The following is a 12,153-nucleotide window of genomic DNA, read 5'->3' on the forward strand; positions in this document are numbered from 1 at the left end:
ACGCAGCACAAGAAAACAAGCACACTGTGGAGAATATGCAGACTCTACCCCTGCCACATCCCACACACAACCCCAGTGTGAAGGGGCATAGGTTGTGAAAGATTAGAGAGTCTTATAGTCTGCTTTAGAAAGGTGTTGGTTAAGTGGAGACACCTGACTGAGGTCATGACATCAGCGGGTGCAATTTAATTGGTGAAAAATACAGTTAAAAGAGAAATCCAAAATAACTTATTTTCTCGGTTGTTTGGAATAATACGAAAGGAATTCAGAATGTAACTGATGCTGTGGTGAGGATGAGCATTACTGTCAGTGGAGGAGGCTGGAGTGTGAAGTCTCATCGATTAATGGATCGGCTGAGCATGGATGAGTCTGATAGAGATTCCCTCCAGTTTTGTTACATGTCGATATGATGGTGCCTTCAAACCTTGAATCGGAGCAGCACGGTAGCACAGTGGTTAGCACTGTTGCTTCACAGCGCCAGGGTCCCAGGTTCGATTCCCGGCTTGGGTCAGTGTCTGTGCGAAGTCTGCACGTTCTCCCTGTGTCTATGTGGGTTTCCTCCGGGTGCTCCAGTTTCAAGTCCAAAGATGTGCGGGTTAGGTGGATTGGCCATGCTAAATTGCCCTTGGTGTCCAAAAAGGTTAAGTGGGGGTTATTGGGTTATGGGGATAGAACATAAGAACTAGGAGCAGGAGTAGGCCATCTGGCCCCTCGAGCCTGCTCCGCCATTCAATGAGATCATGGCTGATCTTTTGTGGACTCAGCTCCACTTTCCGGCCCGAACACCATAACCCTTAATCCCTTTTTTCTTCAAAAAACTATCTATCTTTACCTTAAAAACATTTAATGAAGGAGCCAAACCTGCTTCACTGGGCAAGGAATTCCATAGATTCACAACCCTTTGGGTGAAGAAGTTCCATCTAAACTCAGTCCTAAATCTACTTCCCCTTATTTTGAGGCTGTGCCCCCTAGTTCTGCTTTCACCCGCCAGTGGAAACAACCTGCCCGCATCTATCCTATCTATTCCCTTCATAATTTTAAATGTTTCGATAAGATCCCCCCCCATCCTTCTAAATTCCAACGAGTACAGTCCCAGTCTACTCAACCTCTCCTCGTAATCCAACCCCTTCAGTTCTGGGATTAACCTCGTGAATCTCCTCTGCACACCCTCCAGTGCCAGTACGTCCTTTCTCAAGTAAGGAGACCAAAACTGAACACAATACTCCAGGTGTGGCCTCACTAACACCTTATACAATTGCAGCATAACCTTCCCTAGTCTTAAACTCCATCCCTCTAGCAATGCAGGGCAAAATTCCATTTGCCTTCTTAATCACCTGTTGCACCTGTAAACCAACTTTCTGTGACTCATGCACGAGCACACCCAAGTCTCTCTGCACAGCAGCATGCTTTAATTTTTTATTGTTTAAATAATAATCCCGTTTGCTGTTATTCCTACCAAAATGGATAACCTCACATTTGTCAACATTATATTCCATTTGCCAGACCCTAGCCCATTCACTTAACCTATCCAAATCCCTCTGCAGACTTCCGGTATCCTCTGCACTTTTCGCTTTACCACTCATCTTGGTGTCATCTGCAAACTTGGACACATTGCCCTTGGTCCCCAACACCAAATCATCTATGTAGATTGTGAACAATTGTGGGCCCAACACTGATCCCTGAGGGACACCATCTACTGATTGCCAACCAGAGAAGCACCCATTAATCCCCACTCTTTGCTTTCTATTAATTAACCAATCCTCTATCCATGCTACTACTTTACCCTTAATGCCATGCATCTTTATCTTATGCAGCAGCCTTTTGTGTGGCACCTTGTCAAAAGCTTTCTGGAAATCCAGATATACCACATCCATTGGCTCCCCGTTATCCACTGCACTGGTAATGTCCTCAAAAAATTCCACTAAATTAGTTAGGCACGACCTGCCCTTTATGAACCCATGCTGCGTCTGCCCAATGGGACAATTTCTATCCAGATGCCTCGCTATTTATAGGGTAGAGACGTGGCCTTGAGTAGGGCGTCCTTTGTAAGGGCCGGTGCAGACTCGATGGGCCGAATGGCCTCCTGCACTGTACATTCTATGAGAGTATCTGGATAATGGAGGATGAACCTTCAGGCTCGACAGCCCCATTTACAATCCATGACTCTTCTACAGTTGATGGCAGTAGGCTAAACCGAACTCTTAACACTGAACTCTCCCACTCACAGCAACCAACCTTCCCAACCACAAGGTCAGCCTTGGGAGTAAAGGCTAATGACCGTCTTTAATGTCTCTTTTTCTCTCTCAGTCGATTAGATAAAGGCTTGGCGACAGTAGTCTGGGAAAGGAAGACTGACCTGGTGATTATCGAAGGCATGGGTCGAGCTATTCACACGAACTATTACGCTGCATTACGTTGCGAAAGCCTCAAGCTTGCAGTCATCAAGAATGCCTGGTTGGCAGAGCGGCTTGGCGGGAGAATCTTCAGCGTGGTTTTTAAATATGAGATGCCGCCAAAGTGAAAGTGAGGACTACCTTGCTGAGGAAGGACTTGACATTGCACTGGCACTGGGGTGTACCCTGTGGAATGTAATTGTATTTTTTTTTCTGTGACTATATAATTGCAGTTTGAAAAAAAAAAAACGTCAATATGGATCAGTAAAGCTTTTGTGTCAGAAGCAATAATATATATTATATATGTACAGCAACCATATCCTTGTTTTAAACAAATGTTTATTGTATAGACACAGTATTTGTGGAAACGAACATTGTTTTGCTTTTTGTCACTCGACAATCAGGTGAAATATTATCCCTTTCGCAAGCTTTTCCCTTGAAGGAATTCAGCTAAAGGATAATATGGTTTGCAGATGGTAGTGTTGCCATTGGGGTCCCAATAAAGTGTAATGGTGCATAGGGGAGATTTTTATACTGTACCCGCTTGGAACTGTAAGTAACAAGTCAGCAGCACAATTATAAAGGTGCCTCAAACCTTGAATCATGTTTGAAAAGAACAATTGTAGCTATAATAAAACCAGGTATAAATCTAGTGGGGAAAGGCTTGTCCCAATATAGCAGTAGGGGTATAAGTACTGGTGGGTATTGTTCTGTCACTCTAGCACTTTGGGTACAGTATTGGTGGGTACAGGTCTGTCATTATATAACATTACGACCAATGAACTACTGTTGAAGTGTAGTCACTGTTGTAATGTAGGAAAACACATCAGCCAATTTGCACACAAGCTTCCACAAACAGCAGTGAGATTCTGACCAGATAGTTTATTTTAGTGCTGTTGAGGGATAAATATTGATCGTGATACTGAGGAATGCTCCCTTGTGCTTCTTTGAAATAGCACGAGAGAAAAAACAAGGCCGCAGTCTGATGTCCCACCTGAAAGGCAGCACCTCTCACAGTGCAGAACTCCCTCAGTACCAGGTCTCGTCAGTGTCAGCCTTGATTTTGTGCTCACGTCTTCAGGCTTGAACCCAGGGTTTCAAACCAAAACCTGTTTTGAACTGCAGCGTGCGTGAGCTGAGCCTGACACCTGCTTTTTGCAGGATTGATCATTTACTCGGAGATTTCAGTGTTGTATTCAGTATTTTTCTTGCTTTGGGGGTGTGAGCAATGTGCTATTCTAAAAGGCTTATCAGGTTACAAGTGTTACATTTTTTTGTGCTGTCCCATATATTTCAAAGCAAGCACTGCTGAGTACATAAATTGTGCAGCTTTGGCATCTCCTTATATCGGGATATAAAATCAATGGGAAAAGGTGAAGTCCCAAGACTGTAGGTCACAAGTGTGAAGTTACTTGAGATAGTTTGTGGGTGGGTGAGATGGACAGGTGCTCGAGAGAGGGGGCGGGATCAAGAGCTCAGGGAAATGGGGACAGGAGTCCTGGTTGAGGCCTTCAATATGAAGGTTATGGTCCGGTAAATAGCCATGATTTATTTTAATTGGTAGCTGATGCAACGCATGGAGGTCGAATTTAAAATAACCTCAAGAGTTAAAAGGGCTCACCAACACTTATTGCCTAGTCTTGCATGCAAACTGACCATATAGGACCAGAACCTGGACGATGGTCAGTCCATGTTTACCTGTACCCCTGTATGCATTTGTATGGTCAGGAAAGACAGGGAGCTTAAAACTTGCTATTTTTTGAACTGCTATGGTCAAAGTTTGCCTGTTCTCCCTCCTCCAACACCCTGTTGAAGACTTGTGACCCATGGGTGCTGATTGTCAGTTGGTAATGTTAGTCACCACATCTGACCTTTGCCCTCAGCACTGTAATCCTAATTTGATGTATCTGCTTCTGAGGGATGTTCAACTTGCTCTATTCCTGCCTCTGTAGTTTTGAAAGCTGCTCATTTAGATGTAGCCTGGAAGTAGACATTTTGTATAGTATTTCTCCCCCAAGCTCGCTAACTGATATTGATCACGGCCAATCATTGCATGCCTCACTGCGGCAGAATGTGACTGGGATGCCATGGAATCATCCAAGCCAACTCTTAGTCCCATTCCCCTACTTTGTTTCTATAGCCCAGCATTTGTTTTCAGGTTTTTACCCAATCCCCCAAGAAAATGGCTCATGAATTTGCATCCACCACGCCTTCGGTCTGTGCACAAGCAATGGCAGCGAGCGTGGACTTCAGGAGGGGAGACTGGAAGGAAGTGAAACTGACATTTATTTACTTAATTGGAAATGTGAGATCTTCTGCTGTAACAGCAGAATGCTAGTAATTGTGCAAGCTTTCACCACGTCCTGACCGTATTGCTCAGATGATCACCGGAATGATTGTTAAAGGGTCATGGTGTAGATTTTTAGCATCAATTCTCATGCTATTGCTATGATTAAAATAGCAAACTTGCTGCCTTTTACAGTGCCACATGCATCAGCAGCACTTACAACAGGTGACCAATGTGCCTCTTCCCACACTGACCATGCCGCAGACGAACTTGGTCCTGTTCTTCCCTGATGTTTGTGCACACAGGCACTTTTCCAATGGGAGTCGCCAGGCAGCAATTATGAGCAGGAACCCTGGCTGACTTTCCCCCCCCACTCCTAGTTCCGGGGCAGCGTTGACCAGTTTTCAGCTTATATTGCCCCTCTGGCTGTGATCAGCTCACTCAGCATAGGTCAAACCTGAACTCTTCCTTATCTCTGTGGCCAAGTGTTGCAACTGGCACAATCAAACCACTGAAGCGTCTTTTTTTTAAGTTAAGTGGAAAAACTATTTTAATCATGCCGTTTTAATTTAGAACGAACATCTTGACTTGCTAAGACAGTCGCGTGCTATTCATATTGGCTGGATACAGTGGCAACAGAAGCTGTGGCCAGAAAGGAGGTGTTATTGTAATTTCCCTATCAGTCATACCTGGAGGTCACAAAGTAATTGGGTTGATTTTACGCACAATTTGTTTTTAATTATCCTCCACTTAGCTGGAGAAACATCCTTTCTGTAGTTTCTGTGGAGAGTTTGGAGACTTATGTGAATTCCAAGCACAAGTTCTGACTGCACCAACTCGTTGGTTGACACGATGGTGGGTGCCAATATTCACTCCGTTTCTTTCTTCAAGCCCCAACCAACAATCCCTGTCAATTTTCTTTGTGTTAAGATTTGTTTATTTCAGTGTGCGGTACCTTTTGCAGAGCCACTGTTGTGCATATGTGGTGCCTTGAAGGGGGCAAATTGTGAGTGTCCTACGCACTATTTTCATGATCATTGCAAGGTCCTACACACCCACAGTTTAGAAGAACGATTGACCCCAATTAATTATTGCTTTGGTCTCTTGAGTCAGGTAGCTGTCTTCAGGAAGCGATGTGAGTTTCTCAGAGTGGTTTACGAGATAGTAAATGCTGCATCGGCAGCATTCCTCCAAATTGAATCGGGGCGGTAGGACAGGTTCAAGCTGGCAAAAGGTAACAGAATGAAGATCAGGAAGTTCTTCACACTAAAAATGGCTGTCAGGTAGGCTAATGGGGACACTAATCATTTAAGAAGCTATCGGGTGCTGTGAGTTCGAGCGAAGGAGCCTTTCAGGATAGATGAATTAAGATGGGTTGAAAGAATTTATTGTATTGAAGGCCTAAATAGAGGAATCTTTCTTTCAATTTAGAGGAGAAAAAAAACTAAATTTATGCAAGTACATGTCAAAGTGCTTTAAAAGAAACGTACTAAACAGCTGCCAATTTCCATACAGTCTGGTCCCACAGACAACAGTTGAATGAATGATTCGTCCAGTTTGAGGGGGGAATGTTGAATAGGTCACCAAGAGCATTTCCTTCTCTTAGAATAGTGCTAGGAGATCCTTAACTTGCATTTGAGCAAGAACTCATGGCCTTGGCTTAATGCCTTGTGCTTAAAGGCTGTATTTCCAATAGTGTCACAATCCCTCAGTATTTCACCATCCAAGTCTATCAGGGGATTCGGCCCTGTGAGTGCTATCTACTGAGCGAAACGGACAGTTATAATGAGCAATTGCGATGCTCCATTAAATATAACCAGCCATCAATTTGATTTATATTTGAGTAGTTCATTAAAATTCCAAGCCTGGCCATATGGATGTAATATAAATGTGACTTTATGGCTGAGAGGTATAGATCTATTGTACGTTGTTTAATTTTCCAACTACTTCTTAATTATAATCAGTTTCTGTGGCTCAGTAGGCTTTGGGTTGGAACAAGCTGTATTGAGCTATACCACTTAATCTTAATAAGGAACTGCAGAAATAGTACTACCATAACTCTACTGTTATGAAAACCTCCTTTAGTTGTCGAGTGAGGTTTTCGGGAGGGGTGAAGGAGGGGTGGTGGAGCAACTTTTAAACTTGGAGCATTAATTGAAAATTGATCCAGGTTACCGATCTCCCCGGATACTAGCTCGTCAGAACCTGAAGCCCTTTGCTGTTGCTGATCAGGTCACCCCTCTTGGTTGAGCTAGCAATCCTCGTCGATGCAGAGTCCTGTTTTGATGGCAGTTAAAAATGAATGAAACCAACTGAATGCGCAAAATGTTATGGGATGAGGTGATGGGGAGGGAGGAGTTCTACCATATTTATCAGTGTTGTGCATCAGTCAATGAGGGAGGCACTGTAAATGCAACCATGAAACATATAGCAATATTGCACCACTCTCCCAGACTCACTGTTGCTTATTGTGGCCATCTTCTATGTTACATCATGTGTTGAAATTAAGCTATTTTAGTTGATAATTCATCCACGAGCTAGGCAGCAGATAGTATGTTCACATGCTGTGCGCGTAAACTATCAGAGAAGAATTTGGACATCTTGCTGCAGTAATGTGGCCAGGGTAACGGATAGCTTACAGCATGGTGCAGTTAACTGCTTATATCAGAGAGTTCAAATCTCGTAACATACTCAGGTCACTTCTGCCAACCTCGGGGCAGCACTGTCAAGGAGGTTGTATTCTGATTTGGAAGAATGGATTTATATTTACAATGACAATTTTATATTGTATTTGACTGTAATACGAGTCATAAATAAAAGTGGTCAAAGCTCTCCTGGATTGGCCCAGACCACACTGCACAAACAGCGTGACATTGCGTTGCTGGGAGCACACTTGAGCCAAGGGAATGGATTGGAAAGGGAAAAACCTTGCTGTATTTTATGTGATCAACTAGATTTCACCATGTGTATAGATTAAATATAGATTATTTTGGAAGGAGTGTTTTGTTATGTGATTTTCTTTATTGCCTGAACCCTGATTTGAAAATATGCTAAATGTATAAATGGACTGGGTTTTTAATCTGGATCTTCTCTTCCAGGGGATCACATAGTTTTGGACGGTGTGGAAAGTATATATTATAATGCATAACATATCACATACATGTGGGATAGAGTGGATGGATTGGGCATATTTTCCTATCATTTGTATGTAACTTTGCCCCCTTCACTTGGAATTCATTAATCCCAGGCCATTTTCACACTTGAGTGGACTACCTCAAGATAGATTTTAGCAGAGAAAAGCACATGAATATCTAATGTAGTTTTTTTTTGTTCATGTTTTGCTTCAGCAGATTTACTTTCTCCCTGTCTATATTAAACTCTCACTTCAAACTCTCAGCAATTTGCAGAAAGTCTATTCCTATTGTGTTTTGTCATGTACACCCTGGAAATGATCATCCTTTCTTTAAAAGAAAATATCGCCTACTTTTAAAAAAAATTTACAGTGTCCAATTCTTTTTTTTCCAATTAAGGGACAATTTAGCGTCCCCCATTCACCACATCTTTGTGTTGTGAGTGTGAGATCCACGCAGACAGTGGGACAATGTGCAAACTCCACACGGTGATCCAGGCCGGGATCAAACCCAGGTCCTCGACGTGATGAGGCAGCGATAGCGCCACCGTGCTGCCCCTCTCCTAAGTTAAAGTATAAAACTTCCTCATAATAAATAAAATTGTTTAAGAAGACTATCAAATTCAAGTGTAAAGTGAGAAGTAAAATGGCAAGAGATGAACAAAAAATTATACTTTGTACAAGCGTGTTGGACAAGATTTTATTCAGGCATTAAGTCTAAAATCAGCACCAACATGACCTAAATATTGTTATTGAGTACTGCATGGGTAATAGATAAAATACCGTGACTACCAAAGACATGCAACTTTAAAAACTGATCTGAATATTCTCATTTAAGCAGAGGGATGTTGGTGCTGCAGAATGGGGCACTGTCCTATGTTAGGCATTCCGTGTTCCCAGGTCAGGCATAACACAGATAGAAATTGAAGCTCTGTTACTTGACTGCATGAGGTGGCTCAGTTCTAACCTCATAAGAATGTCCCCTTACTGCACTAGTGTTTGCAATATTTGGGAGCAACCATTCTTCGGCCAAAAGTTAGGGTTGGCTGTGTTTGTAAATCCATCTAAAAACAGGATTGAAACGGCTCAGACTCATTTCTCATTATGCCATTTCAACCCATCAGTCCAGGCTGGACTGAGCCATTCTCCTCGAGGTCAGCAGTTAATGACTATCTCAATGTACCAGCTTATTCCAGGAATTTACAATCTCAACGTGTTGACTTTAGAAACCTTTAACTCTATTCCCTGCGATCCAACTGTATCCACTTAATAATGTAGTTCCCAGCTTCCTGTTTCTACGCTCTTCCTTTCATGCTCTTCCTTTCCGATATATTGCCTTTCACATAGTACATAAGGCTTACAAGTAGAAGTAGGCCAAAGATGTGCAGGTAAAGTGGATTGACATGTAAAATTGCCCCTCAGTGTGCAAACGTGTGCAGGTTAGGCGGATTGGTTATTATCAATGTGCGGGGTTATGTGGATATCGCGGGGGAATGGGCCTAGGTAGAGTCCTTTTCGGAGGATCAGTGTTGACTCGATGGCCCGAATGGTCTACTTCTGCACTGTAGGGAATCTATTCAGTCCTTCGAGCTTGCATCACCATTCATGAAGATCATTACATATTTCAATGTTTCATACGAGCTGTGGAATTCGCTACCACAGAAAGTGGTTGAGGCCAAAACATTGTGTAATTTCAAGAAGGAATTGGATCAAGGTTATGGGGGGAAGGTGGGATCAGGGTATTTAACTTGATGATCAGTGAATCATAATGAATGGGGGAGCAGGCTCAAAAGGCCGAATGGCCTTCTGCTTCAATTTTCTATGTTTATTCAGGCAAAGGTTGACACCAAACCATGAAGACCTTCGGACAGGTGACCAAAAATTGGTCAAACGGGTAGGTTTCCTGGAGGATCTGAGAGGTGGGAATTCCTGGTGAAAGATGATTGCTAAAGCTTCTGCGGTATGGATTCAGTCACTTGGGTGAGTACAAACAAAATATGGCATCGAGATTGTGGTGTGGTGGGAAAAGCGTTTGTGCAGCTTATTGTGAGAGGTGACCAGAGACTTGGCAATGCAGTTTATGTATTAAATTGGGAATAATAGGACTGGTTCTACACACAGACGATTGTGTGGGATATGTGCTGGGTTTGCTTCGTTCGGTGCCCTTTTACATGGAAGCATTGGAATTTTCACAGGCAATTGGAACTCTTAGATTAAGCAGACCTTTTGTGCTTTTCCAATGTTTACGATATGTTTTAATGCTGGATCATTTATGAAAGACATTGCTCCATAATTGAAAAAAAAATCATTGTTAAAAATGTTTTTCTGGATTTTGAATGCCTTTTAATTCATTTATTGAACGTTTTTTTAAAAGAGACTGAAATCAAGGGTGGTGCAGAGGCTAGCACTGCTGCCTACAGCCCTGAGGGCCCAGATTCAATCCCAGCGGAGTCACTGTCCGTGTGGAGTTTGCACATTCTCCCCGTGTCTGCATGGGTTTCACCCCCACAACCCAAAGATGTGCAGATTAGGTGGATCGGACACACTAAATTGCCCCTTGAGTGGAAAAAAAATAATTGGGTACTCTAAATATTTTAAAAAGAGAGAGACTGAAATACAGAATTCTGTGCTGGAGACAAGATGTCAGAATTATTGCAGTCTGCAATCAAGGATAACTGGCTCCGTTCAAAACCAGTTGTAGAATTTGGGGGCATCGACAACTAAGTTGAAACTTCGGACAATGCTGTCAGTGTCCTCAACCATGACTCCTGTACATTTCTGGGCAGCTTTCCAGAGGGCTGGTTAATTTATTTTGAGTGCTGATGTAAGAGCAGCGAGCTGCCATTTACCTGAGCCATGGAACTTGGTTAAAGGATGTAGAGATAAATTTACATGGTAATCTGGTGGAATGGGTTGTCCATCTGTTGTAAATCCTGACTAATTTTCATTCCATTGATTCCAGTGTTCAAGCACATCACGCTCTCCCTGGCTGTATCTCAATTCTAACTGTGGAACGCCTCACTTTCCTCAATCTGATTTTCTTCCTACAATCTACAGGCTTATAAATCCAAGCCTGGCATCTATTTATTACAACTTACTGATTCATTTCATTATTCCAACTTTGGTGGTGCCTTGGTTGATATGCATAATGGCTCATTTAATTGGTTTCTCAATTTTAAAAGAGTCATGGTGTGACAGTGATGAAGCAATAAAGGCTGGAAGATAGCTCAAGGTTTCACTTCCAAGATTTCATTGTTGAACTAATTTGAAAACCTTTCCTACTTGATGTGTGTCCTTCTAAGTTATCTCCACAATGACCCTTTTTCCATTTCTAATGCTCTGTTTTATTTACCTTCCCAAGCAATTCAGTCTTTTCATTACAAGTTTCTAGTTCCATTAAATAATTAGGTCAGTTTCAAGGTCTGATGTCCATAGATGTGCTGTAATTTTCTAGGTTAGCATGTTAATTCTACCTTCCGTGGTAACTTGCGTTAGGAGACAAATTAAAGTGGATTAGTTAGTATCATCTGAGTAAACAATCATCCTTCGTTAACCGTCCTGAGTGGTCCTCAGGCCTTGTTTTTTTCATTGGCCTCGCTTCTCCCTTTAAACCGAAGATTAAGTTCTTCAGTGAAGACATTGCAGCAAGGTTTCTGTAAATGAATAAAGAACAAACAAGGCAAGTCAGGAAATCATTTATTATGATTGAGAAAATTTTGATAACACTTTTCCAATGTTGTCACCTGCAGTGCTTCACCTCCTAAATCTGCGGTACAGCATAGCCTTTAACTCTTATCCGGGAAGCCACCCCAGCCTTCAACTCTTATCCCGGAAGCCACACCAGCCTTTAACTCTGACCCTAGGAAGCCACCCCAGCCTTTAACTCTACCCTGGGAAGCCACCCCTGCCTTTAACTCTGACCCTGGGAAGCCACCCCAGCCTTTAACTCTGACCCTAGGAAGCCACCCCAGCCTTTAACTCTGACCCTGGGAAGCAACCCCAGCCTTTAACTCTAACCCTGGGAAGCCACCCCAGCCTTTAACTCTGACCCTGGGAAGCCACCCCAGCTTTTAACTCTGACCCTGGGAAGCCACCCCAGCCTTTAACTCTGACCCTGGGAAGCCACCCCAGCCTTCAACTCTGACCCTGGGAAGCCACCCCAGCCTTTAACTCTGACCCTGGGAAGCCACCCCAGCCTTTAACTCTGACCCTGGGAAGCAACCCCAGCCTTTAACACTAACCCGGGAAGCCACCCCAGCCTTTAACTCTGACCCTGGGAAGCCACACCAGCCTTTAACTCTGACCCTGGGAACCCACACCAGCCTTTAACTCTAACCCTGGGA

The 12,153-nt window shown here is 43.1% G+C and overlaps 2 protein-coding genes across 8 annotated transcripts in view; one reads left to right on the forward strand and one right to left on the reverse strand.

The window, feature by feature from the left end:
• The window catches only part of pank4 (pantothenate kinase 4 (inactive)), a 71,054-nt gene extending 67,708 nt beyond the window's left edge, over nt 1-3,346 (forward strand). For all 7 annotated transcript variants that reach the window (XM_038821256.1, XM_038821260.1, XM_038821257.1 and 4 more), the window contains one exon: nt 2,308-3,346. In XM_038821256.1, the coding sequence (XP_038677184.1) occupies nt 2,308-2,521 (214 nt within the window). In that variant the 3' untranslated portion in view covers nt 2,522-3,346. The remainder of the gene's footprint in view (nt 1-2,307) is intronic.
• Nucleotides 3,347-8,495: 5,149 nt separating this feature from the next.
• The window catches only part of LOC119979421 (probable glutamate receptor), a 59,612-nt gene continuing 55,954 nt past the window's right edge, over nt 8,496-12,153 (reverse strand). Inside the window, exon 11 of the mRNA XM_038821625.1 lies at nt 8,496-11,463. Coding sequence (XP_038677553.1) covers nt 11,380-11,463 — 84 coding nt within the window. The 3' untranslated portion in view covers nt 8,496-11,379. The remainder of the gene's footprint in view (nt 11,464-12,153) is intronic.

Source organism: Scyliorhinus canicula, chromosome 16 (assembly GCF_902713615.1).
Source record: "Scyliorhinus canicula chromosome 16, sScyCan1.1, whole genome shotgun sequence".
Lineage (NCBI taxonomy): Eukaryota > Metazoa > Chordata > Chondrichthyes > Carcharhiniformes > Scyliorhinidae > Scyliorhinus > Scyliorhinus canicula.